The sequence below is a fragment of the Tamandua tetradactyla genome, chromosome 10 (assembly GCF_023851605.1).
Source record: "Tamandua tetradactyla isolate mTamTet1 chromosome 10, mTamTet1.pri, whole genome shotgun sequence".
In the NCBI taxonomy this organism is placed as follows: domain Eukaryota; kingdom Metazoa; phylum Chordata; class Mammalia; order Pilosa; family Myrmecophagidae; genus Tamandua; species Tamandua tetradactyla.
In genome coordinates, this window is record NC_135336.1 from 17,138,156 (window position 1) to 17,164,885 (window position 26,730).

Genomic DNA, 26,730 nt, shown 5'->3' on the forward strand with positions numbered 1-26,730 from the left:
TTATTTTTGGAGAAATTAAAATGCTCAAAAATCTATTGTAATGATGAATGCACAGCTATATGATGATACTGTGAACCACTGATTGTACAATTTGGATAATTATATGGTATGTGAATTTGTAATATATCTCAATAAAATTGCTTTAGGAAAGAATGCTCTTTCATGAACTATAACAAATGTACATCACCAATGCAAGGTGTTAATTATAGAGTGGTGCACTGGTTTGAAATGATGTATGTACCCTAGAATAGCCATGTTTTAATCTTAATCCCATTCTGTAAAGGCAACCGTTTCTTCTAATCCCTATTCACTATTGTATGTTTGAAATTGTAATTAGATCATCTCCCGGAGATGTGACTCAATCAAGAGTGGTTGTTAAGCTGGATCAGGTGACAACATGTCCCCACCCATTCAGGTGGGTCTTGATTGGTTTACTGAAGTCCTATAAAAGAGGAAACATTTTGGAGAACGAGAGATTCAGAGTGAGCAGAGCAGAACGAGACAGCCAAGAGAAGCAGAGTCTACCAGCCAGCGATCTTCGGAGATGAAGAAGGAAAATGCCTCCTGGGGAGCTTCACGAAATAGGAAGCCAGGAGAGAAAGCTAGCAGATGACGCTGTGTTCACCACGTACCTTTCCAGATGAGAGAGAAGCCCTGACTGTGCTCACCATGTGCCTTCTCATTTGAGAGAGAAACCCTGAACTTCATCGGCCTTCTTGAACAAAGGTATCTTTGTCTGGATGCCTTTGATTGAACATTTCTATAGACTTGTTTTCACTGGGACATTTTCTCAGCCTTAGAACTGTAAACTAGCAACTTATTAAATTCCCCTTTTTAAAAGCCATTCCATTTCTGGTATATTGCATTCCGGCAGATAGCAAACTAGAACAAGTGGTATATAGAAAAAATCCACCAAAAAAAGGGAAAAAGAAAGAAAACTTCAAGCATATGGCTACATAAGAGAATCCTGCAAGAATCATGCCAGTAGAGTCACAGAATTCCCGGTAGGCAGCAAATTGTATATAAAGTTGGAAGAGTGAAATCAATCTTATGATCACATTTTTGACATTTGGGAGATAAAATCACTTGAAATTAAAAATAAATAAATAAAATGAACTGAATATTGGAGGCTTTGGTGAAAAATAATTGCTTCATGTTCTATAATTAAAAGGAATAACATTTTAGTGAGCTCATCATTTGGTAATGTGCCAATTTGATAAATCACTAATAATTAACTAGTTTTCAACAAATTTTGTTTTTTAGGCATGTTGATTCATATTTAAATGCTATAAGTCCTTTGAGACATGTCCTCCATGCAGTTGCTTGGATAGAACCCTGTCCATCACCCAAAAATATCCCCTTCCTCCTCTAAAGTCCCACAGTATTCTTTATGCACTTCCCTTGAACGTCATCATTTCTGTCATCGGTGGCAGCTAGTTAGACAGGTCTTGGCTTCCCTGCTGAACTGTAAGATCTTTGCAGGTAAGGTTTTACTTGTCTTTTCCTGCCTTCTAGTATGGTACTCATGCTAGGTCCTTTCTGAAAAAGGGAGAGGAAAAGAGATACCTGGGACTCTGACTGAGGAAAGTTTAAAATAACTAAAAATGTCCACTTCTTCTATCCTGCTAAGTTCAGGATGCCTTTAACAGTCTGTTCTTTGAGTCTAGGCCACAGAGTTCTGATGTTTCAACATTTTCCTCTCCTGGACCACTTCCTTTGAGATGAAGTTATGCCAATTTCTACTTTCAGGTTCAGCCTATGATGCCAGCCTGCCAATGTTCTGCCAGGGAAGTGCTCTCAGAGGAAGCAAATAAAGAAAATATGATGAAACCTTTTCCTGCAGCAGCAGCAGTGTAGACCTGGCTCTCATGCTAGGGCATGCACAGCAGCAGATGAGGAATGGTTCGGTGGCAACCAGATGCCCAGAGTCAGGCTGCTGTCAGGATGCTACATGGGTTAAGAAGGCTAAGGCTAACGACAATTAGGACCAGACAAGAGCTCTGGCTGGCTTTTAGGATGGCCAGATTTAGCAAATAAAAATTCAGGATGCTGAATGAAATTTGAATTGCAGAAAAACAATAAACCATTCTTTAGTATAAGTATGTCCCTTGCAATATTTGGGAAATACTTATACTAAAAAATTATTTATTATTTATCTGAAATTCAGATGTCATTGGGGGAACTGTATTTTATGTGACAATCCTACTGGGTTTCCAAATATAGATCAGTGGTTGGGTCATGTAATTATTGGTGATCATAATTAATAGGCAGGCTAGGAGGAAACAATTCACAGAGATGAGAAGGGAAGCCGAGAGTAGTCCAAACCCTAGATGTGCTTTGAGAGCAGGGAACGTATATTATTCCCATTTGTCTCGCCAGTCCTGGTGAATAAAACAAATGTCACAATGTCTCTGCTGACTCCCCAAAGTTAGCCACTGCCACCACTACTCTGTCTATCTCTTTGAGAGCACTTGCCTTGTTATAGGATGTTTACCTACCTCCACCCTGAGTGGAAAGTGACAAAGCTTTTGAGTCAGAGAGATCTGTCCTCACATCTCTACTTTGAAACTTAAAGCTGTGCAGCTTTAGCAAGTCACTTATCCTCTTCTAGTCTCAGTTTCTTCTTTTATAAGATGTTAGTACTATCGAGGTAATGTAATAAATAAATGAGATAATGTAGGTTGAGGATTGAATCATGTTTCCCACAAGACATTTTCATATCCTAATCCCCATCTAGTGGGTGTGAACTCGTCTATAAATAGAATCTTTGAAGATCTGATAAAGGTGAAGCCAGATTGAACGGGGGGTGTGTGGAAATGGGAAGGGTTTAATTCAGTGTGACTGGAGTCCTCATAAAGAGAGAAAATCTAGACAGAACTGAGAAGAAGGAGTAGAAGCCAAAGGAGTAGACAGAAGGAGACAGATTGTCATGTGATAGAGACAGAGAATAATTGCCAGCAGTACACTACAGACTTTGGTGAAAGTATGGCCTGCCATTATCTTGATTTTGGACTTTCAGTCTCCAAAACTGAGTTAATAAATTCCCATTTTTCAAATCAGTCTGTGGCATTTGTCATAGCAGCCCTGGCAAACTAAGACAGTAGGTAAAGTACCTAGTAGGTGATCAGAAATGTTAAACACAATATCTACGAAGTTGTAGAGTGCAGGGACCTAGTCTTAGCAGTACCAGCACTATGTATGTTATTCAGGGGTGCTCATTAAATGTTGGAAAGATCAATGAGCTATCAAAGCAAGGAATGGAGCTTTATAGTGTGGACTATAATATTTTCTTCTTGTGGCTATTCCTGATTCTGATGAAGAAAGAGATAAGAAGTTCTCATTAAAATTTCTAACCACCCTACCCAATGAGGTTGAACTTACAGATGGAAGGATGGTAACTAATTAGTGAGGTTATAAGTAACATTGCCATATTGAAAGTAAACATGTTTGAAAGGGGTTGTATAGTGTCATATATCCCACTGATGATCTCTGCAATTATAAATAAGTTTTTGCATGAGCTACTTCAAAGGTTTGATATTGTACAAAGCGTCAATAATAGAGGGATACAGGGGGAAAACTAAAATTGCATGCTATGGCCAATAATTAACAGTAGATATCAAGAGTACAATAGTACTACCAAGGGTAACTAACTGGAGGTAGGGACAAGAGATAAGAGGAAGTTTTGATTTGGTATTTGGTGAGACTGTGTTTATCAGTTCTTGTCTCTTAGGACCAATGAAAATTGTCTAAAGTTGAGAGTTCTGCTGAATGTACAACCAGGTGAGGACAATATAGGACATGGTCTTTTTATTTGGGACATCGTCCATGATGCCCAATAGATGGGGAGGACAAAAGGCCCACTGAAAAACAGAATGGTGAACTTATCTATACCTGTATCTGTATCTATATCTAATGATGGAATATTGTGCAGCTACAAAAAAGAATGACATTATGAGGTACACAATGAATGAAATGAAACCTGGGTATAGTGGGCTGTGCAAAATAAGCCAGAAACAAAAGAACAAATATGCTAAGGTCTCTTTTAGAAGGTCTTTATAAGAAAATTGAAGCCTGGATAGTAAGCCCTTATAGCAGCCACACTTAATCTGAAGTTCTAAATGTATTACTAGATTCTGAGACACTGAGCTGTATGTTTATAAGCTGGTATTTATCTGGAACTTTCAGTAACTCTGTGACACCTAAGACTCAGAAATGGAGTTCTGCAGCACTGAAAGCTGGGCTTATATAATAACAGTTAAAGTAACCAAAAAAGAAATCAGGCTTCAATTAGAGATAAAAATGAAGCTGATCTGGCTTGGACTATGGTAAATCAGAATACAGAATAAAAGATGAGAGTGTATATACTTTAGACCTTCACCTACTGTTTAAGATCAAAGGCACAGAGGTTTATTGCCTCTAGAAGCTAAATTTTCTGTAACACACTATCTAAATCAACCTGTCCGAATAGCGCATTAAAACAAGCCAAACTCATGGAGCCCAGAATGGCAATAAGGCCTTGTAAATTTGTATAGTTTAATGTAATACATGGATACATCCAAAACTATGGTAGGCTGATACTTTAAATTATTGGTAGAGTCCCTTGAGGGACTAAAGAGAAAAATACAGAGCTATTAAACTTTTCCATCTGGGAAACCCTGAGTACTCTTTCAACCATTGGGAACTCCCAAGAAAATGGGACAAGCCCTTGATTTTGAGGCTTTTCCTTATGAAACTTATTTCTGAAGTGGAGAAGCTAAGACTACCTATAATAAGACCTAACAGCTCCTTCTAGGAAACCTCTTTTGTTGCTCAGATGTGGCATCTCTCTCTCTCTAAGCCCAACTCTGCAAGGAAAATCATTACCCTCTCCTCTATGTGGGACATAACATTCAGGGGTGAAATTCTCCCTGACAAGGTGGGACATGACTTCCAGGGATGAGTCTGGCCCTGGCACCATAAGATTGACAACACCTTCCTGGCCAAAAGGGGGAAAAGAAGTGTAATAAAGCAAAGCACCACTGGGGAGAATGGAGGAAATATTCAACTTCCCCATCTGAGGAATTCCTGATATTCTCGCAAACAGTGCAGACAACTAATTCAATAGGTTGAGCCCTCCATCATGGGGTTTGTCCCTATGAAACTTATTCCTGCATAGGAGAAGCTAAACCAACTTATCAAGAGTCATCCCCAGAGAACCTCTTCTATTGCTCAGATATGGCCTCTCTCTCTACCCCAGCTCAGCATGTTATCTCACTGCCCTCCTGCCTACGTGGAACATGACTCCCAGGGGTGTAAATTTCCCTGGCAACTTGGGACAGAAATCCCGAGATAAGCTGGGACCCAGTATTATGGGATTGAGAAAGCCTCCTTGACCAAAAGGGGGAAGAGAGAAATGAGACAAAAAAAACTTTTGGTGGCTGAAAGATATCAAACAGAGCTGAGAGGTTATTCTGTAAATTATTTTTATGCATTATATAGCTATCCCTTTTTAGTTTATGGTGTATTGGAGTGGCTGAAGGGAAGTATCTGAAACTGTTGAGCTGTGTTCCAGTGTCCTTAATTCTTGAAGACGATTGTATAACTATATAGCTTTTACAATATGATCATGAGATTGTGAAAACCCTGTGTCTGATGCTCCTTTTATCCAGGGTATGGAAAAATGAGTAAAAAAAAAATAAGGATAAAAATAAATAAATAATAGGAAGGATAAAAGGTAAGAAATTGGGTAGATTGAAATACTAATGGTAAATGAGAGGGAAGGGTAAGGGGTATGGGATGTATGTATTTTTTTTCTTTTTATTTCTTTTTCTAGAGTGTGGATATGCTCTAAAAATTATCATGCTGATAAACATGCAACTATGTGATGATGTTGTGGGCCATTGATTGTGTACCATGTATGGACTATATATGTGTGATGAATTCTCAATATAAATATATATTTTTAAAGATATCAGTGATTAAAGAAGTTCAAATAGATTAGAAAGGCTATTCTGGAGGCTACTCTTACACAAGCTTAAGCTAGATATTGCTGATTGCCATAGTTTGCCAGAACCCAATCAAAATCACTCCTGTTAACTCAAGGACACCTAGGGCTCTGCACTAGCTTCATGCACTAACTTGACTTTCCTGGAACTTATAACTTCCAGAGGGTTCCTAGGCCAGTTATATCCTGAACCCCAGAGGGACCAGCCTCTCTGGGATTATCTACTAGTTACATCCCCCTCATTCCTTCATTGTTGACACCCTTTCTCAACATAGGTGTTGCCCAGAGGTCCCTGTGGTTGGGTGGGGAGAAGGATCAGGGGAGAAGGAGGAGTTATGACAGGGAGGGTGGGGCTTAGCAGATGGATGTGACTGCTGAATCACTGTGTTGATGCTTCTCTTAACCTCCAGTGTTTTGGAGTGGCTGTGGGGAGGGATCTGAAATAGTGGAATGGTGGCCCATGACAGACTCTGGAATTTGTTCTGTAACTACTTGTTGAAGTGTACTCTGAAAACTATTACTTTTTGTTTCTTTTCTTTATATATATATATATATATATATATATATATATATATATTATATTTCACGATAGATGACGTTAAAAAATATTTCTAACCATCTTTGATAAGACCCTGAAAGAGAGATTCACAGAGGACAAGGTCTTGTAATACTCTTTGTCTTTGACCTATATTCTACACTTCCTCATAGGCAGGGTAATGGCTGAGAAGAGCCTTTAATTCCTCTTGGGAGTCCTCAAGTCAGCGATTGGGTGTGAGGGTATAAGGCCACAACTGGTGGAGTCAGGGGACACATACAGGCTTGAGCAGGAAAGGCCTGAGGGTAGCAGAGGCAGTAAATTTCAACACATAATCCTATGCCACTCTTTCCCTAAAGTATTTTTTCATTTCACCTCATCTCCAAACTCTCCTCCAGGCTATGACCCTCAAATCACTTCAGTATCCCTAAAACAACCAAAATTAAGCCTCTGGGATCTCTGGGAAAGGGGTCCTGTGAAAGGTGTAAGCATAACGCCTGCAAGAGAGGGAGCAACTTATTAATGATGAAATTATCCTCTTTTTTAATGTTCAAAATGAACAGCCAATGAGCATCTGGGTGTAAATGATTCAAGATCAGTCAAACAAAAAACTGGCTTCCCTTTGAATTTCAAACCTCATCATTCTTTAGTCTTTCTCTTAAAGTGGGGTACAGAAGTGTGAGGCAAGAAACAGATATTGTGAGTTGTTTTCCCCAAGATCCAAAAGACCTGAACTTTCTATTCTTGCCCTTGATTTAGAAAATCAGTTTCTGCTAAGGATCAGCTTCTGAAGGCCAGGCAACATCTCTTGCCTTTCAGAGAAGGCCTCTCAGCAAGGCATAATCTGGAGTCTGCGTTGAGACAGGTTGCTCCTCTCCCTCTGGGTGGCTATCTTGCTGTGAATCGCCATCGCTCAATGGGGTTGCCTTGTTCCCCACCTCTGCATTCTTTTCCTCTTGCCCCTTTCAGTCTCTTTGGTCTTTTTTTCTTTTAGGTTCTGCAGATGTGCTATTCTTTATATGGCCAAACTTGGAAAGGAAAGTATGTCTATTCATGTCTTTTTGCAGTACCCAGCCTCCTGGTCTCCGCCTCCAATCGCCCACCACCTGCCATAGGTACTGAGCAGCCTCTTAGGTATTATGTGAACCCGTCTTCCAATCCATGATCATAGTTTATTGGATTAGCAGTAGGAATTGGAGTACCTACCTTGGGAATTTGGTAGTGGGACCACAAGACTCTAATCTTATTCTGGGTTAATCTCTTGAAAAAAGAGGAGAGCAATGGCTGACCATTTTCCACAATGTGGACTGTTTAGAAAGGAAAGTTTAGGGAAAGAATAAAGAGATGTCTAATGGACAAGGGAGAGGTGGTGCTCAAAAGAAGCATCAACACAGTGATTCAGCAGTCATATCCATCTGGTAAGCCCAACCCTCCCTGTCATAACTCCTCCTTCTCCCCTGATCCTTCTCCCCACCCAACCACAGGGACCCCTGGGCAACACCTATGTTGAGAAAGGGTGTCAACAATGAAGGAATGAGGGGGATGTAACTAGTAGATAATCCCAGAGAGGCTGGTCCCTCTGGGGTTCAGGATATAACTGGCCTAGGAACCCTCTGGAAGTTATAAGTTCCAGGAAAGTCAAGTTAGTGCATGAAGCTAGTGCAGAGCCCTAGGTGTTCTTGAGTTAACAGGAGTGATTTTGATTGGGTTCTGGCAAACTATGGCAATCAGCAATATCTAGCTTAAGCTTGTGTAAGAGTAGCCTCCAGAATAGCCTTTCTAATCTATTTGAACTCCCTTAATCACTGATATCTTTAAAAATATATATTTATATTGAGAATTCATCACACATATATAGTCCATACATGGTACACAATCAATGGCCCACAACATCATCACATAGTTGCGTGTTTATCACCATGATAATTTTTAGAACATTTCCACACTCCAGAAAAAGAAATAAAAAGAAAAAAAATACATACATCCCATACCCCTTACCCTTCCCTCTCATTGACCATTAGTATTTCAATCTACCCAATTTTGGGGGTAGATTGATTTTTTCAGGGGTTTCCATTGCTTTGTCCAAATCTCTCATGCAGCTCAACTGCATTCCTGCCATGGGCCTCTGTAAGATACCCCTGTATCTCCCAATAAATTCCTTTTGCTTAAACTACCTCAAAATTTAAAAATATTTCCACTTCTTAATTTTAGAACCAGATGAGTTGAAAGTTTTGTATTTTACACATACACACACACACACACACACACACACACACACACACAGAGAGAGAGAGAGAGAGAGAGAGAGAGAGAGAGAGAGAGAGAGAGAAAGCAACTAAAATAGCTTTTCTTTCAAAATTGGCTCCTAATGGCTATTACAAATTGTGGAACAGTTTAGTAATGATAATGAGAGTATATTAGATGCTTACTATGTTCCTAGCACTTCTAAGCAGCTCAATGTGTATTTCATTTAATCCTCACAAAACCTTTTAATGTAGGTAGCACTATTTCCTCCATTTTGCAGAGAAGGGAACTGAGGCAAAGAGAGATCAAATGCCTCTACCCCAAACCACAGAGTTAATAAGTGGTTAATAAGAACTAGGGCTTGAATCCTGGCAGTCAACTCCAGATTTCATGTTCTTAACCCCATATACTACTTTCTTTACCAACATTGATTACAAATGCATTGTGACAAGATCCTTTCCAACTAATCTGTAACACCCCTAAAATTGTTCTTGGCCTTCCCTTTCATTTCAGCAAACAATCAAATCCAGCATCAAAGTTGCCTCTGGAGACCAGAGAGAAATAAAAGAACTGGTAGAGAGAAAACTTACCAGCTTTCATTATTTCTTTTCTGAAGAAATTTTCAATAATTGCATCTTTTTCTTTTTCAAAGAGATAAAAAGTTTGACTCTAAGATGTGACCTGGTGTAGCTTCTCCGCTTTAGTTTAGCACCCAAATTTCATTGCTATCCTGATTCAGGAGGGACAAAAAAAATCTGCTCCTGAAAGAATCCTGATGAGGACACTGACTTCTTCTAAATTACTGCATATATTTAGCCCCAAGGGGCAGGCAGAGCCATGGAAAGACCAACAGAGGAAATATTAGATAGCTTGGGCACTTGCACTGACTCAGCTTTTGACTTGCTTTGTGTCTAGGGCTAGAGTTTTTCATGTGTGTTTTTTTTTTTCCCTGGTTGTAAAAGAGATGTTGCTTTCACTCTCAAGCACCTCAAGTATATCAGGTCTGATTAGTGATCTTCTAGTTCAGGTTAGAATTACCTGTAACTTGAAAATGATTTAATTTGCTTGGGCATCTAATCTGTTAAAAGCTTTTCGAGTTTATTTATCTTGATTGTGATGAATCAAAAACATCAAATTGCATGCTTTAAGCATGTGCATTTTATTGTATGTCAACTATATCTCAAAAAAGCATTAAAAAAAATCTTCCCAGGTGATTCTGGTGGGCATCCTGAATTGACTACCATTGAATTAGATCAACCTCCTCATTTTAGCCAATAAGAAAATAGCTCTAAAAGGGAAGAAATCTGCCCAGGAATGTCATGACTAGCAGCACTGCCAGGACTAGAACCTAAAGTACTAATCTGGTATTCTTGCCTTAGAACAAAACTGATAGAAAATTATTGAGTTCTACAAAAAAAGTGAAATTGAGGCATTCGAAAAATTCAAAATCTTGGGATTGTTACTTAGAAGTGGGAATGTTGTGAGGTGTGGGGGTGGGAGAGCTAAAAAAGAACCCAGCCTTTGGTTGGTAGAATCATGACTTAGGGGAACAACTGGTTGTCCTTTCTATGTACTCCACCTATATTCTCTCCTCATTCTGTCTACTGGATTGTGAAGTCTGGCGGAGACAGTAGAGCCAAAGAGGAAAGCAACACATTATTAGCTCTCATTCACTGTTCAGTGGCCTGTTCACTGCCTCTTGGGTATTTCTGTATCAAATTCAGTAGGTATAAAGTTCAACTCATCACCTTCCCCCAAATGTATTTCACCTTTTCAATTCCCTACCTTAATAAAGAGTACCATTTCCCTCCTAAATATCCACTCCAAAACATTCATCATTCTCTACAGCCAAATTATATCCAGTTATCTTCTTGAATATCTCTTAAATCCATCCCCTCCTCTACATCCTTCCAGTCACAACTGTAGTTTAGGTCTTTATTTCCTAACTACACCTCCTGACTGATTTCCTCCTTTATTTTACTGCCTTTTGCAGCTGGAATAGTTGTTCTAAAACATGATGTATCATGTCATGCCCCTGCTGAAAACTTTTTAATGGTTTTCCCATGGAAATAGGATTAAAACCCAAATTCCTTAGCATGACAATTATGATCCAGTCCCAAATCCTCTATTATACAGCTTCTCCTACCACTCCTCCAGTATGTACCCTGCTCTGCTCCTAGACATACCAGATATACTTATTTCTCTGTATCATCATACATATTATTCCATCTACCCAGAATAAAGGATCCATCCCCATTAACTTCTACTCACGCTTTAAGACTCAGCTTAAATATCACTTCATGTTTAGTATATTAATTCTATGCCACAGTGGACCTCATACATTACATAACTACATTAAATTATTCCAGTTTTATTAAGGTAGACTTTCACATTGTTTACTCACTAGCTTGTGAGCACCTTCAAAACAGGTATTTATATTTATTTGAGTTTTTTTTTTTTTTTTCATCTCTGCAGTCCTATGCCTTAGCAGGAGCTTGGTACATACTGGATCCTCAGGAAATATTTAATGTATTATGCAATGAATTATGCAACATCTTTTTTGCTTTTTACATTCTTTTTAAGTTAATAAGTGGGTGGCTAGCAGCTCGGTGGGCAAGGAGATTTAGAATTTCAGCTGTGGCCCAGATATGGCCACAGCAAACCCAGAGTGGCCTAGGGAATCACAGTAGGTCCTACGTGGCTCTGTAGGTATTTGAGTTCACTATTCCTGCAGGCTGTGCTGGAAAGGGTGGATGCATTTGGCAGATTTCAAAAAAGTCAATTCAGGCAGTTCCTGCTACCAGTACACCTTTTAGCAGGAGGCCATCTGCCATGCCCTCTACTGCTCTGGGAAATTGTCATAAACTATATTGCTCTTTGGCCTTTTGAAGTGGGGAGAGATGTCATTTATAACCTTCATTTCTACTTTACAGACATTTACTAAAGCCTCCCTTTCTTTAAAGGTGAAGTCACCAATAAAGGGGCACAGATGAATAAAATAATGAACATTGGCTGGAAAAATGAAGTAAGCTCTATTACCATGTCTCCAATTGATTTAACTTTGGATATTAGCATTTTAATAAATTATTGCATGGACCCTTTCTCAAAAGACATAACCTCAGAACCATTTCCATTACTCCATTTCATCCCCCAAAAGGAAAGAATGGAGCAGAGATACATTATGATCCAGAAAGTCATGACTTTCTGCTAAGTATCATAGTATAGACTAGTTAGACAGGACTTAATTTCCCTAAACTAATCTTTTCTTCTGTTTTCTTGTTTCAAAAGAAACAGGAATTAAGCACTATCAACAGGGCGACCTAAAGAAACTTCCTAAATGATTCCTATTTCTTGAATCACTCCTCCTGAAATCTTAAATCCTGAAAGACTAATTCTTTCAATAAACTATCTTCTAAAGACTAGAGAACATGTTGCTCTCAACAATCTTCTAATGAATACATTAAATAAAAGCAAATGGTTTGGAGGAGGATCCAAAAGAGAAATTAGGACAACAGACTGATAAAACTGCCCCTGGTGTCTCCTCATTAAACAAAAAGATAAATGTGGAAATTTCACACCTACTTAATTTTCCCTACTTTAGAAAATTGAAACCCTTTGTATAAATATGAAACCATACAGGAAGCTTCTAGCGATATGAACAACTGATTATTTTTAAACTTTAGGGCCACAGAAGCCATTTCTTTAGCCCATTCAGGAGCAGTATGCCTATCTCTTGTAAATCTTGGCAAACAACCACACTGCCTAAAAACTGGTAGCTCAGTGGATCCTAGTCTATTAATATTCCCTGTCCATGTTCCATTCTATATATGGGAAATGTGGATTCCATATTAAAATCCAGGGCATTTATAAATTCCATCACCACCTTTGGCTGCTTAAGGAAGCATTTTTTCTTTCTCTTGTGTAAAAAAAGTTATTTTGAAAAATGTATGCAATCACAGGTGGTTAATGTTTATTTGTTTTAACTTTTTATTAAGAAACTAAGACAAAACAAAATTTTAAGAAGACTTAAAACACAGAATTCTTATTTTACATCTAAACAAACATGAAATCCACACCAAGAACTAAAAGTCAGACTTTATCAATATTTATGAATAGAGGAATGGCTAAACTGCAGTCACAATAAGTACTTCTTCCTTATTAGCCTCTGATTTCATTCCTCCCTTCACTTGAAATAGAACACAGAATTTCTTTTTCATCTATCTTTTGCAATTATAACCTTTAATTTTAGAGGAGCTTTTGTCTTCCCACATAGCTCATTTGTTCCTTCAGGAAATATGTGCACATCTGCCCATTGGACTTTGATGAATTGAGGCATAAAGATGAGTCTATCACAAATCCTTTCCTAAGATGTTTAGGGGAGAAAAGACACCAATAAATAATCAATAAATATAACTTTATATAAGGTATAAAGTAATACAGTATGAGAAGTACAGATAAAATATAAAGGTAGGGACATTTCAATAAAGGAGACATTACATTCAGCTAGAGGAACTGAGGAATGCTTTATGAAGACAGTATTTGGGCTGGGTATGGACTCTTCTTTCCTAGTAAAGTCTTCAAAATGGCCCCAGTTCTGGTGGTCTAAATTTTTTGAAAAGTGATATCGATACTACTCTTGAAAATCCCTTAAGTTTCTATCTCTACAAACTGCTTATTTTTTTAAAAAATCACCAATTAATATAGACAGTATATTATATACAACACAATATTTTGTAATATTTTGTCTATATAGATAGTAGTTTCAGGACTTAATTAAAAGCGAATTATAATGTAATAGCTTCTATATGGTAGAAGGGGGCTGTTATTTCTGAGGCTCTCTTTTTCTGGTCAAATCATATCTAAAAGGCAGAAGATGTCTAATCATTGAGTTATGGTTTTATTTATTGAATGGGACAAAACCTACTTGTTTTAGGTGCTTTACCAAATCTGTATAAACTTTTATGAGTGAGAATGAGATGGAGGGTTTAACATTCAAAAGGTAATAAAAATATAATGGTAACTATGAAATGGCATCTATTAACCACAAAATTCCTTATATGAAGTTTTAATCAATATGAGCTATTGATCATTATAGAATTCCCAAGCCTTAATATTTTTTCCTATGTAAAATCAGATAATTAAAAAGAACATAATATGAATAAGAGTAATAGTAATGTTTGCTTCCACATCTGCATGTTTCACTGAAGTTAAGAACCAAAGAGAGTGCTCCTGGTTTCCCAACCAGCAAAGCTAATTCAATTACACATTTTTCCCTGATTCTAATTTGTCTAAACACAACAAATACTACTTTGCCTTTTAATAGCACAACAAGGACTTTCCCTTTATTTTCTCCATTAGCCTCAATATCTTTGTGAGGTAGCAAAGGGAGGGAGCAAGGATTTTTTTCTATTTTGCAGATGAGAAAACGTCAGGTGAATTTTAAATCTGTGATTCTCAAACCTGACAGCATATTGAAGTCACCTAGGAAAGTTTTAAAAAGTCTTGATGAAAAAAATTTTTAAAAAATTACAAAGTCCTGATGGACTGGTTGGGTCATATCCCAGAACAATACCAGAATCTCAGGATATGGGTCACAAGCATCATTTATTTCTTAAAATGCACATGACTCCAAAGTACAGCTAAGATTAAGAAACAATGGTTTAGATGATTTATAGTTGATCCTTAATCATCTGTTTTCTACCTAAACGATATCTTAGCACAAATGAAAAAGAAGAGCTTCCTTGAATGTTGTAGCAGTTTGTATTAACACTGCTAATTTAGTACCATTAATTTGGTCTCCAGTAATAAATTATTTTATCAGGTTATAAATGAAGTCTCTTTACTCTCCTGCTGCTCATCCTAACTATGTACCTTTGTTTTATAAAGTTTTCAAATGGGATATTAGGAAATTTAAATCTCTCAGATAAGAATGACTTGTTAGACATTTAGGCAATTACTGACTCTATGTTCAATATGCATTAACTATGTGTTTCTGTTTTCTGTTCAGCACCTTCAAAACTTTGCAGCAAAGGAATGTTTACTAATAAGACAAAACAGAAGTTATAAACAAAACTCTCAGCCAATGCTCTTGGAATTGTCAATATCATAATATGAAAATGAAGCAAGTACCTAAAGGACTTTATAGCTTCTAACTAGTCAATTTTTAACCGAAACCAGTTCTCTTCTTTAACCAAATTTTAAACTTTTGCCAAATTAAGTTATTTTATCATAAAGAAAAATCAGTATCTGTAGCAGCTATATTCTCTAATACATTATTTTACTCTGTACTACTTAAAAATAGTTTCCAGAAGCTTTCTCTTGATATGAGTGGTCAAAAAGAATCTTTAACAAATTTTACTTTCAAGTAACATACCAAAATACACAATAAATATTTGTAAGACTTTCAGGTGGTTAAAGTAGTATATCTTTGTTCTATGGCTGAAATCCTGATTCACAGGAGTACTGATAAACTTAACTCTCAAGGAACAACCCAGGAACCCCAGCCAGCTGCTTGCTGACCCTAATTTTATTAGATTTAAAACAAAAGATACATACAGCAATAACCTAAAAAGTACAAATATTCCACTTGCCTTAGTCAATTCTTATCACAAAGATGTACTTGAAACTATACAATTTATACTTTCATACAGAAAGACGATATTTGTTTCTCTTCTAACAAAAGAAAATCTCAGCTCATGTGTACTGGAGTAATAATAGTGAAGTGCAATCAGATTTATCAGTCAAAAATTCAGAATAGGAATTAATGTTAAACTCTTCTACAATGAAATCTTCAAAATATTGCCAACCTGAAGTTTTCAGCACAAGGTGTTATATGCGTTATATTTCAAGTCCCATGGGGGCAATTATCTATAATGAGATTAAGAACATTTCTTAACCTGGGTTCAGGTTGACACAGCTTCAGATGGGTGAGTAAACACTTATTCAATAGCCCCAATGGAGGGTTTGAGGCTTAGACTGTTGCATGATGTAAACAATATGGAATCAGAAAAATTTTTTATAATATCCACTGTATTATAAAATTACAAAATAAAAGGCCATTAATCAATTCTTAGGGTCTGTGACTAACAGCTTTCATATTTGAGGCATATAAGAGTAAATGGCAATGTTTTACGTTGTTATGAGACATTTTTCTCTGAAGGCCAAAAAATAAAACCAGATACTAAAAGATGCATATTACTATTATGTTTTGATGTTCCTTACTGATGTATATGTGTAATTAGAAACAGATTTGCCCTCCCTCAATCTTCAGCCAGGAGACTGAGGGTATCTTTATTATAATTTTGATTGTTTAAAAAAAAAAAGTCAGACTGCAATAGCTATGGAAACTGTAAGCCAAATATATTACAAAATGAGCCAATACAAGACATCTCCTTTTAAAACCCTCTCCTTTGTAGTTACTCAATTGTCCCCAAATGTTATTCTAATTTTGTACCATGTAGTGGTTTTAAGAGATTGAACTAGAACAAAGCAACTCCTTTGTCCTTTGTTTTTTTTTTTTACAGTTTTTTAAACATACATATAGTATATACAACTTTTAAAATAGCTGCACAATTTTATATCTCATTGCTAGAGAAGTGCAGTCCAGGCAGACCATGCTTCTCAATATATTAAAAATATTAAATAAAACCCAACCAGTTTCATACTCTAATAGTCAAGCTGGCTGGATAAAAGGGATCGGAGAAAGAATGGGCAGTTGTAAAATGGGATCAGTCCTTCTTTACAAACTACTTAAAAATCTTGCTATATCCTTATCTTATCCCTTTTATAGCATCTCTAAAATCTCACCATTAAGTTGGAATAACACATTGCTAACTTAGAGAAAAAATCTGTTGCAACATGCATATGTCAACTGCCCACTCAACCAACTGCAACCCTGAGGATTTTTCTGACCCGGTAGAAAAAGGAAACATGAAGATAATCACTGCTGTAGAGTTGCTTCTCCAGTTTACAATTTCATGTGTTTTTTCAGGATGTTTCTTGGACATGCATTTATGACACTGTCACTTCATGATTCTACTTTCCACAAGCAGATCTCTCCTCCATTTAGTCTTTCATCCCAATAAAAGCCATCGTCATCCATCCAAAGGTTTCCCAAGATAAACCAAAGTCACTTCTGTGTTGCCATATACAGCAGACACTGCTGGATACAAGCAAGCCTTTGGAAGTCCTCTAAAGGCAACACCCAGGAACTCATATCCACGCTCAAAAGCTAAAGTCTTATCTTCCATGTCCAAGATGACTCGAATTCTTTCTCCTATCTGTAAACAGACATCAAAAGAAGGTTAAAAGAAAATCTACCAAGGGCAAAACTAGAAGAAAATTAAAGCAAGTCAAGAAATTAAAAATATTAAGAATATATATCCAAAAAATTATCTAGAAAAATCAGAATTTTTCTGGCCAGGGAGAAACAACCAGAAAAAAGAACACAGATTAGTCTCAACAAGAATGTTTATTTTGGTGTTTTGTTTTTTTAAGAGGCTCATATAGGCTCTATTCTTAATATGGAAAATTTAAATGTTACCCTGAACAATCTCCAAATTTTATTTACTTTTTTGTTTGGAGGTTTTTCTTAAGAATGTTACCACTAAAATCTCTAATTTAGTGTATTTTACCAAAAAAGGCTGTCTAATCAACCTTCTTAAATTACTGTAATAAAGCAGAGTTATAAAGCCTTTAAAGTTTACAAAGCACCCCCTTATATAATCATGAATAGTCAACTCTGACTAAGATATAATAAGCACAGTTGTATTATTCAACAGTCATTTTGCGGTCCACTACTTTGAAACATCTGTTTGTTACAAAAACAGCAGCACTAACTGTTAAACTAAACTGGAAGCACAATATATCTAGGTCATTTCCCATTTGGAAAAGTATATGAAAAAATAAGGAAAAGGAAAAACTCAAACAATAACATTAGGCAAATATCTGAAAGGGAAGCTGCATCTATATACTTTGAGATAGGAAAGTCCTAGCCTTTGCAATCAAAAATCAAAATTTAATACCTCCTGGCCACAGTAGCACCTACAGATGTAATTTTCCTTCGGTGTCATTCCTATCACAAACAATTGTCAACATCTGTTTTTTTCTTCCCTTTGTCCAACTCACTGGATTAATCCATGCCCCATTTTATGGACCTAAGAATTTCTAAATCATTATCACCATCACTGCTACCCCGAAAACATCAACAACTACAAAAACAGAAATGAAAAACTAATATATTGGGACTAGATTTGTTTTGTGCTTTATTTCTATTATTTAATCTTCATAGCAATCCTAGGAATTATCCCTATTTTACAGTAGACAAAAGTGAAAGGACAAAACTGATCCAGTGAAATTTGCATGTTTGCTCTGCCTTTCCCTAAGCACACAAAACAAGGAGCAGAAAATGTTCTAAGAAATGATCATGATGATGAATATACAACTATGTGATGATATTACTGATTATATATGTAGAATGGAATGATCATATGGTAAGAATGTTTGTGTCTGTATGTTGGTATGTTTAACAAATAAAATTTTTAAAAAATTGAACAAATAGTGCTGCAAAAATGGGATACTCACATGGAAAATGAAATGTGACCCACCATACAGCATACAAAATAAATAATAAAAAATAAATAAAAAAAAACAAGGAGCAGAAAGCAGAAAAATCTTACTAGCTTTAAATGTTGGAGAACAAAACTTGGGGATGGCAGAGCAACAGGAAACTTAAAGAGGAATTCCAAAAGCAAGGGAACCACAGAGAGGGTGAGAACCAACATATCTCAGGTAATGAGATATTTTTAGTTCTTCTGCTTTAGTATGCCTGGCGTAAGGTCATTACTGATGCTAGAGTTTTCAAGCCACGCGTAGCTCTGAAATATGCAATACATAATTTCTCAAGACTTCTAATTTCTTATCAGATTATTGTATTTTAGACTGCTGAATCTTCAATAATAACATGACTTTTATTTTACAAATAGGAACTACAATTTTGGCTCTAGAATCAAATAAAGTGACTTGAGGCTAAGATAAAGAAAAGATTAAAATGTGCAGCAGTTTACCTGAACTTTCTTTCTCTACAGAAATCACAGAAGCCTCCAGGGGCTCTGAATCCACAGACTTATTAATAGCAGAGAGTATGTATGTGCATGTACACATGTGCATTTGTGGCAGTGAGAGGTTTAGAAAGAAAAGATTCATATATGCCATGGTATAGGAAAAATGACAATCTAAAACATGAGTTGGCAAACTATGGCCCATGGGCCTATTGCCTGCAACTAAAGTTTTATGAAACACAGTCATACTCATTCATTTATATATTTTTTTATGACTGCTTTTTGTTCATTTATATATTTTTTATGACTGCTTTTTGTGCTGTAACAGTAGAATTGAGTAGCTCTGGCAGACAGTATATGGTCCTCAAGACCCAAAATATTTACTATCTGGCCCTTTACAAAAAAGTTTACCAACTTCTGATCTACAGAAAAGATGAGTTGCTCAAGGTAGAATATGTATTAGGAAACAAATATTGAGATACTAAACGCTGGTTATCACGGAAACAAAGAAAAGCCAGTTATACCATTGTTTAAAAATTATCAAAAGACATATAAAGCTACTATATAAACATCTGTAAATTTAAAATAAATTAAGGTGTGATTTGATAAAAGCCCACACCTGAGAAAATATCCAGTTTCTCACCTGATATTTTGGTGCATTGTTGCACTGTGGAAAACTGCCATTGACTTCCCCATTATGTAGTAGATTATTGTCCACCAGATTCCAGCCCCAGCTCTGGTCGTCACTGCCCAATAATGCCACATAACCTTGGCACTGCATGGGGGCTCGTTTCGTGGCAATGCCAATCACTGCCACAGTGCCCAGAGGGCCCTCCCACCATACTTCCCATGCATGGCGACCCTCACTGAAACCAATCTTGGTCCTTGCACCATCAGTGCTCTGCGCGATGGGGTTTCGATGTAAAGTAAAGCCATTCTTCTTAATGTAGACATTCCTGGAGCAGTCATTAGTGCTGAAGGCGTGTTGGAAAGCACGAACCTGAAAAGATAAGAGGCCCAAGAAACAGAAATTTGATTTTTCTTAGATCCTAAAAAGCACCCAAACCTTAGACTACATGTTTTTAAACAATAAAACTATATAACTTTTAAATAATAAGTATTTCTAAAAAAATGACTGAAGTTTCAGGTGGGGTATTAACATAAATAATCTTATAATGGGGGCACTGGTGGTTCAGTGGTAAAATGCTTGCCTTCCATGCAGGAGACCTGGGTTCGATTCCCAGACCAGGCACCCCGCCCCCGCAAAAAAAAAAATCATATGACATTAAAAATAACTGCCAACTTTTCCCTTCAGGATTTGACCAAAATTCTAAGTTGTAGGTAAATTCATCCAAATAGACTTCTTAAAATATTAAAAGAATAAGAATCCTTATATTTTAGAGATAATGCTGAATATTATGGATGAAATAATGATTCACAGGAATTTTGAAATAACCCAGGGGTGTAAATGGAGAAAACATGACACTAGACTAGCCATGAATTAATCATTGTTGAAGGTGGGTGATGGGTATGAGCAGGTCCATTAAGCTAGTTTTTCTACTTTTGTTTAGGCTTGATATTTTTATAACAAAAAATTAAAGAGATACACAGTTTTTTCATGTTCATAATGATGTCACCAAAAATAATTATATTTTAAGTAAAATAGAGACCTTAATCATCAGAGCTCTAAAGTTGATGAAAAATTTTAGTAACTACAAACTATCTTAGACCCTCAGCCTCCTTGCTAGGTATTACTCATACTCTAAGACATCACCACTCTCATTTTACCAAATCAAATAATCTCCTGATAATATCTAATTTCAATCACTGGAATTTATAAAGAGATTCATTAGGAGCAGCTGCCACTTTTAAGACAGGTTAGTTGATCCATTAGTAATTACAAAGTTTTTAAGCTTCCAAAATAAAGGAAACTTTATTTTGTATGAATAATAACATTCTCATGTTTCAATAATTTAAAATACTTGGTTTGTACATATAAAATGACAACAAAATCCCTTCTTTACTTTATTCAAACTGTCCACCCAAAAGATATGTTCAAGTCTTAATCCCCAGTCTTGTTAAAGTGACCTTATTTGGAAATAGGGTCTTTGAAGACATTATTTGTTAAGATGAAGCCAAACTGGATTACAGTGGGCAGGACCAATATAACTGGCATCCTATAGTAAGGGGAGAATAGGACACAGACAGACATGGGGAGATCACGTGTTGACTGAGGCAGAGAATGCTATGGACTGCCGACTAGTCAACAGATTGTTACTGCAAAAGCACCAAAGAGAAGGCAAAGATCCAGTCCCCTCATTCTGTGTCCATTTACCATTAATTAGTACTTTATTATTTCACTGTTGCTCTACAGTAGAGCAGAGATTTAAATGGGGAAGGGAAATGTCCCAAAATATGCAGTATTGAACTATATAAATAATTCAAGAGAATAATTTCTCACTATAAAATGTTTAACTAATACTTTCCTATGACAGTTTCCCAATTCTTATAAATTCAAATAGCTTTATCTGCCCTTTTTCATTTTGTCAAACTGATATTGTTGACAACCTCTTCCTCAAATGTGTCATCTTCCTACCTTCCTTCCAAACTGATCCTTCTGTATTCTTTTTGGTTACCTTTCTGCATCCATTCCATTTACCGTCGTTATTCTCCAGAACTCAATTCATAACCCTCTATCTGAATGCTCTACAGATCAGTTTTTCTAAAACAGGGACATTATTACATCACATTCCAGTTCAACAGCCTTTGATAGTTTCACATTTACTACCATATCAACTATAAATTCTTTTGCCTGGCTGTCAAAGCCCTCTGGATCTGGTCCTTCCTCTAGCTACTTACATGTTGTTTTCCTTGTCTGAATTGTCATACCTACTTTCGTCCTCCCAACCATCCTTTAAGACCAGCTCCAGAAGTGCCACTCTCCATGAAGCTATTCTTAACCAAGGCCAAATAATCCCCATCATTTCTCTCTCCTGAATTTCTACCTACCATAAGTGTGTACCACATAAACTCAATTTCGTAGATATTATTTTCTAATACTCCCTAACCACTTGATAATAGTAAAAAAAAAAAAAAAAATCTTGGCTCTTCCCTGCAAATGTGACCTAGTCTAAACTGATCAAACCTTTATAGGAAATACAGAGGACAGAAGAACACATTAAGCGACACTACAGGAATGAAATCAGCAAAATCCATATTAAGGGAAACTCTAGAGGGAAAACAACGTGGTTTCTTCAACCAATAAATTACATGATTGGGGTAGAGGAAAGAGAAATGGACAGTGAACCTCAGACTAAACAGACTTTGAGACCTATTAAATGTTTGCAATGGGAATCATATATAGATCCTGATTAAAATAGATTCCAAACTAAAAACAGAAGATTTGACACACAACAATTGGAAATTTGAATACTGCATTTTTTATATTAAGGAATTATTGCTAGTGTCTTTTTAGATGTGATATTGGTATTGTGATTATGTTTTTTAAAGCATCTTTATCTTTTAGAGATGGATGCTTAAGAATTCATGAAATGAAAAATAAATATATAAATAAGTAAAAATTCACAGTTTGTCTCACAGTCCCATGCACAACCTAGATTTTACATTATAGCTCTAAGACCTAGCCCTCCATTACTGACACTTGGAGCAGTACGAATCTCCTGTCTTAGCATTCAACACAATTTTATAACCCTTTGATCATCTCCGTGCCACCCCCTCACCAGATTGTAAGCTCCATAAAGCAAGGCATCCATAAGAGTTTGTGTCTGTCTTTATTCACCACTGTATCCCGAGTACTGAGCAGACTGCCTGGCACTAAGATGTTTCTGAATTAAAATATTTGCTGTACAAACCCTTTGCTTTCCTCTTGTCCTGCTTCTATTCAGAGTATTTCCCCTTCCTAAAGTGTTCAAATCCTTCCCATCTTTAAAATTCATCTCAAATACAACCCCAATTCAAAGCTCTCCAAATCCCCACACAACTTGTAAATCTCTTCTTTCACTGAACTTCTAGCATACTGATTTTAGATCTCTAACAGTAAAGAGTAATTTCTACCATGCATACAAGTAGTTCTGTTTTTTTTTCTCCTCTACTAACCTGAGGACTCCCCTTCTAGACTACCTGACTCATTTTTATTTAATCTTTTTATATCCTCAAGATATTAGAGCAAAATGCTCTGCAACATTTTTGAATGGAAGTTACCACACCTATGGTGCACATAGTAGAAAGGTATACAAAGTATTAAAAACTTCAGCATCTTAAGGTATATCTGGAAGATACCAAAGAAATTGGTAACACAAGTTGTCTCCAAGGAGGGGAACTGGGTGGCTGGGTTTGAAGAAGTGTAAAAGGAAGACATTTTCCTGCATAACATTTTACTTTTGAATCTTGAATAATGTGAACATATTACTCATTACATATTATTACAAGTCATGAAGCATGTGAACATATTATCTACTACATATTACCAATTATTTTTACACTTCTTATTTTAAAATAATCAAACAAAAACAATAAACTTAATGGAAAAACAAAAATAAAACTTATGAAACCTACATGTTTACCAGGCAAAATTGCAATCTTCTGTACTGTATGAATTATACCTAGACTCCATTGAGCATCTACCAGGCACAAATACAGGCCTAGGAAATTAACAAAGCTATTGCAAGGATTATTAAAACAACTTGACAATTGATGTATTTAACAGCAATGCTCCCTATCTTATTAAACTAAAGCCTGTTTTATTACAGAAAAATGAATTGTACATCTATTTCACAAGAACAATTTGTTAGCTCTTATTCTAACCCCCATTGGCAGTTAACATTTAAAAGGGATTTTCCTCCTTTTTAATTATTAATATGTTTTTATATATTTATCACATTCCAAGTCACAGTCTTTATCCTTTCTCATATATAACCTCGGTAATTGTTACCCTGAATAGCTGTTATCCACTGGACTAAATCAAAGCCTGAGACCCTTTGTGTACATTGCCTAGAAAGCCCTCTCAGCCTACCACAACCTGTAACTTGGCATTTTTATTTGCAAAAGAAAAAGGCAGAACTATACATAAAAATGTAGAAGAAAAAAACAAGAAAAACTGGATTCACCAAGTCTGAGGAGAAACAGAACCCAAGAGACACAACATTAAAGGGGAACGATGAAAAAGTTGGCAAGTAAGTAGCAAATAGTAGTGGAGCAAGGCAGAATTCTGACGGTGAAGTGGTACAGGTGAGAAGATGTTCTATGAATGCCTGTATCTTGAAAGTTAGCAGTATGCCAAGGAACACACTCACTTTCAAGTCTGCAACATTGTGGAGGAAATTAAAGAAAACCTGGTCTAAAATAAAGGAACAAATGGCTATAAATCACAGTTTGGAAAGGGTTAGGTGAAAAATGGGTGAAAGCAGAGATCTTAGAAACTAAGCCCATGATATTAAGGGTGAAAATAAGGCAGCTGTGATGATCTAATAGAGTCTATTTGGAGAGCAGGGAGAAAAATTATATGAGTATTAAAGAGCACAACAATGGGGGTGGCTGTCTTTAAGGGGAAAGATTCCAAAGTATGAGTGACGGAAACCATCCGGTCCTTTAAAAAGTGGATCACGGAAGTGGGGTGGGTTAAGCGGCAGAACTTAATAGCAATCCAAACAGAAGATCTTGTGGAGTAGGCAGAAGAGAGGAAGGTATGGACTGGAGCCGTGGAAACTTGGGATGTTGAGGCAAGGCGTCAGACTCAGAAGCTTAAAGGAGAAACACTGAGAGCGGCGCCTAGGAGCAGGACTAGGGATAGTGGCGTGGCCCGGGGTGCTCTCACCTTGGCCTTGTAGCTGGGAAGATTGCAGAGGATGTCCGTGCGCAGAGCCTCTTCGGCCAGGCTGCGGGCGCACAGGCTCCGCCACACCTCGCTGTTCTCATCGCCGTGCAGGCAGCGGTACCAGTGCTTGCACACCAGGGCGCAGCTCCGCAGCTCGGACAGCTCCAGGTAGGAGAACACCAACTCCAGCACCCGGCTGGGCAGCCGCCCCCCGAACCCCGCGCAGCCGGAGCTGGAGCCCGAGCCGGAGCCGGCGCCCGCGCCGCCACTGCTACAGCCAGCAGCGCCCGAGGCTGCCCCAGCCCCTGGGGCCGGCGCCGCCATCGCCTCACTAGCCGGCCCGAGGGCCGCCGCCACCACCGCTTCCCCCCGTCTCTCCTCAGGAGGCCAAGCCTCGCCTAGAGACCGGAGCAGATCGCTCACCGCCCCTTTCACAGCCAACCGCCCGGCTCCTCCACCACTCCCGCCCCTGGCCCTGGGCGTCCGAAGCGCGCTCCGCCTCACTGAGGGCAAACGCGTCGGCCGCGCGGGCGTCCCCTGCCCCTCCCCTGCTCCCGCGGCTCAGCGCGGGCGCCGGAACCGCCCGATTCGCGTGGCCTCCCCGCGGCGCGCCCGTGGCTCCGCCATGCCTGTTGAGGGCACGAAGCAAGGGCGCACGCCCAGCTTGCTCAGGGTTCCTCTCGGCCCCGGATGTGACTGTTTGGCTGAGGCGCCTCGCACCCTACGGTGGTTGGGATTGGGCTCTCGCGGGTGAGGTCATCACGAGACGCCGAGGAGAGGAGCGGGAAGAGCAGGTATGAGGGTGATCTCGGGGGTTCGTGGCGACTCTGCAGTGCGTTTTCCTTTTTAATCTAGTGGCCCCGCGATGGCTCTCCTGGTCCCCTTTTTCTATGAGGTTTAGGTCCTTTGTCAGTTAGGTCCCCGCTCCAAACTCCGACCTAACGCATGAAACTTCGCTCTTGCTAGCCAGATCCTGGCTCAACCACACTTCGACTTTAGTTGGAACCTCTTTCTTTACCTTCTGCAGCCTAGGCAGTCTTTTCCTGGCTGGGTTCTTTCGTCTCCCTAAGTATCGGTAAGTATCAGAAAGTGTGTCCCAGCATATATTTGGAAAACGTGGTCGCCACATCTGTACTACCCACAACCCCCGCTGTGTCTTGAACAGTGCCCTTTAAGTGCCACTTACTTTGGACAAGGTGTTGTCTTCCCCAGATCCGCTGCTTAGCAGGTGTATTAAGGCACGAAATTTTTACTCAGGCATTCCAGTACAGAGAATTATTTGGAGGTCATAATTATAGATGACGTCTTGGAAGGAAAAGAATTTGGGAAATATTTGGTCATACTCCCTTTTCCTAGGGGTCCTAAAGGTTTTGGACAGCCTTTCAAGTAATGCTTAGTAAGCAAGCAATAACATAATTGAGCCATAGTGTAAGTCGGGTACTATAATAGGTCCTTTTTGTGGGTTTTTATATAATTCTCAAAACAACCTTTTGACTTAAGTGATTATAATAATACTATGACTCACTTAGTAGTCAACTTCAGTGTCTTACATCTTTATGTAAGAACAGAGTAAAAAACAAATTAAATTGTTAATCTCTACAACTCCGCTCATAGAGTTTAGGTTAAGGCATGGATACTTACAAAGAACAAGTGGGTAAGTGGAGGTGTGACTGAAATACAGTAGTTAGAGATCATTCAGTTACTGAAGGCTTTGGACTTTTTCTTGTCTTTTGCAGTATAGGTGAGGTAGAGCATTTGAAGGGTATGATGAGGTAGTTCTGATACTAATCTAGTCCAGTCACTGAGGTGACTTTCAGTGGTAGTCTGCTCCTCAAGTGACCCAGGTAGAATTTCAAAGTCGGAAGAAATAGCCTTTTTCCGTCCTTTTCTTTCTACAGCTCTTTCACCTACTCCACACTCTCACCACCAGGTCTCTCTCCCATGTTCCATGCCCTCATTCTGCTGTTGGGCTGGTCAGAACTGCCAACTGTAGTGCCTCACCCTTTCTAAAAATGCTACCAAATTACCCTATCCTACTCTTCCACCCACTCTATGATCTCATTAGGTGTTGGAAGGA

The 26,730-nt window shown here is 38.0% G+C and overlaps 2 protein-coding genes across 8 annotated transcripts in view; one reads left to right on the forward strand and one right to left on the reverse strand.

The window, feature by feature from the left end:
• Positions 1-15,270: 15,270 nt before the first annotated feature.
• FBXO45 (F-box protein 45) lies at positions 15,271-25,139 on the reverse strand. Its single transcript, XM_077117984.1, has 3 exons — positions 24,654-25,139; positions 19,464-19,820; positions 15,271-17,041 (listed from the first exon to the last, which is right to left on the reverse strand). The coding sequence occupies exons 1-3, from the start codon at positions 24,975-24,977 to the stop codon at positions 16,856-16,858; spliced, it is 867 nt and encodes a 288-aa protein (XP_076974099.1). The 5' UTR covers positions 24,978-25,139; the 3' UTR covers positions 15,271-16,855.
• Positions 25,140-25,275: 136 nt separating this feature from the next.
• The window catches only part of WDR53 (WD repeat domain 53), a 28,548-nt gene continuing 27,093 nt past the window's right edge, over positions 25,276-26,730 (forward strand). For 2 of the 7 annotated variants that reach the window (XM_077117979.1, XM_077117983.1), the window contains exon 1: positions 25,454-25,728. The gene's annotated coding sequence lies outside the window, so the exon portion shown is untranslated. The other 5 variants (XM_077117981.1, XM_077117977.1, XM_077117982.1 and 2 more) reach the window with 5 other exon arrangements.

What these genes read in the sequence shown, in the direction of transcription:
- FBXO45 (XM_077117984.1), bottom strand. Translation starts at nt 24,977, where the DNA reads ATGGCGGCGCCGGCCCCAGGGGCTGGGGCAGCCTCGGGCGCTGCTGGC. An exon ending in TTCCCAGCTACAAGGCCAAG is followed by an intron (nt 19,821 to 24,653) that starts GTGAGAGCACCC and finishes TTATCTTTTCAG; the next exon opens with GTTCGTGCTTTCCAACACGC. An exon ending in ACAATGCACCAAAATATCAG is followed by an intron (nt 17,042 to 19,463) that starts GTGAGAAACTGG and finishes GTCTGTTTACAG; the next exon opens with ATAGGAGAAAGAATTCGAGT.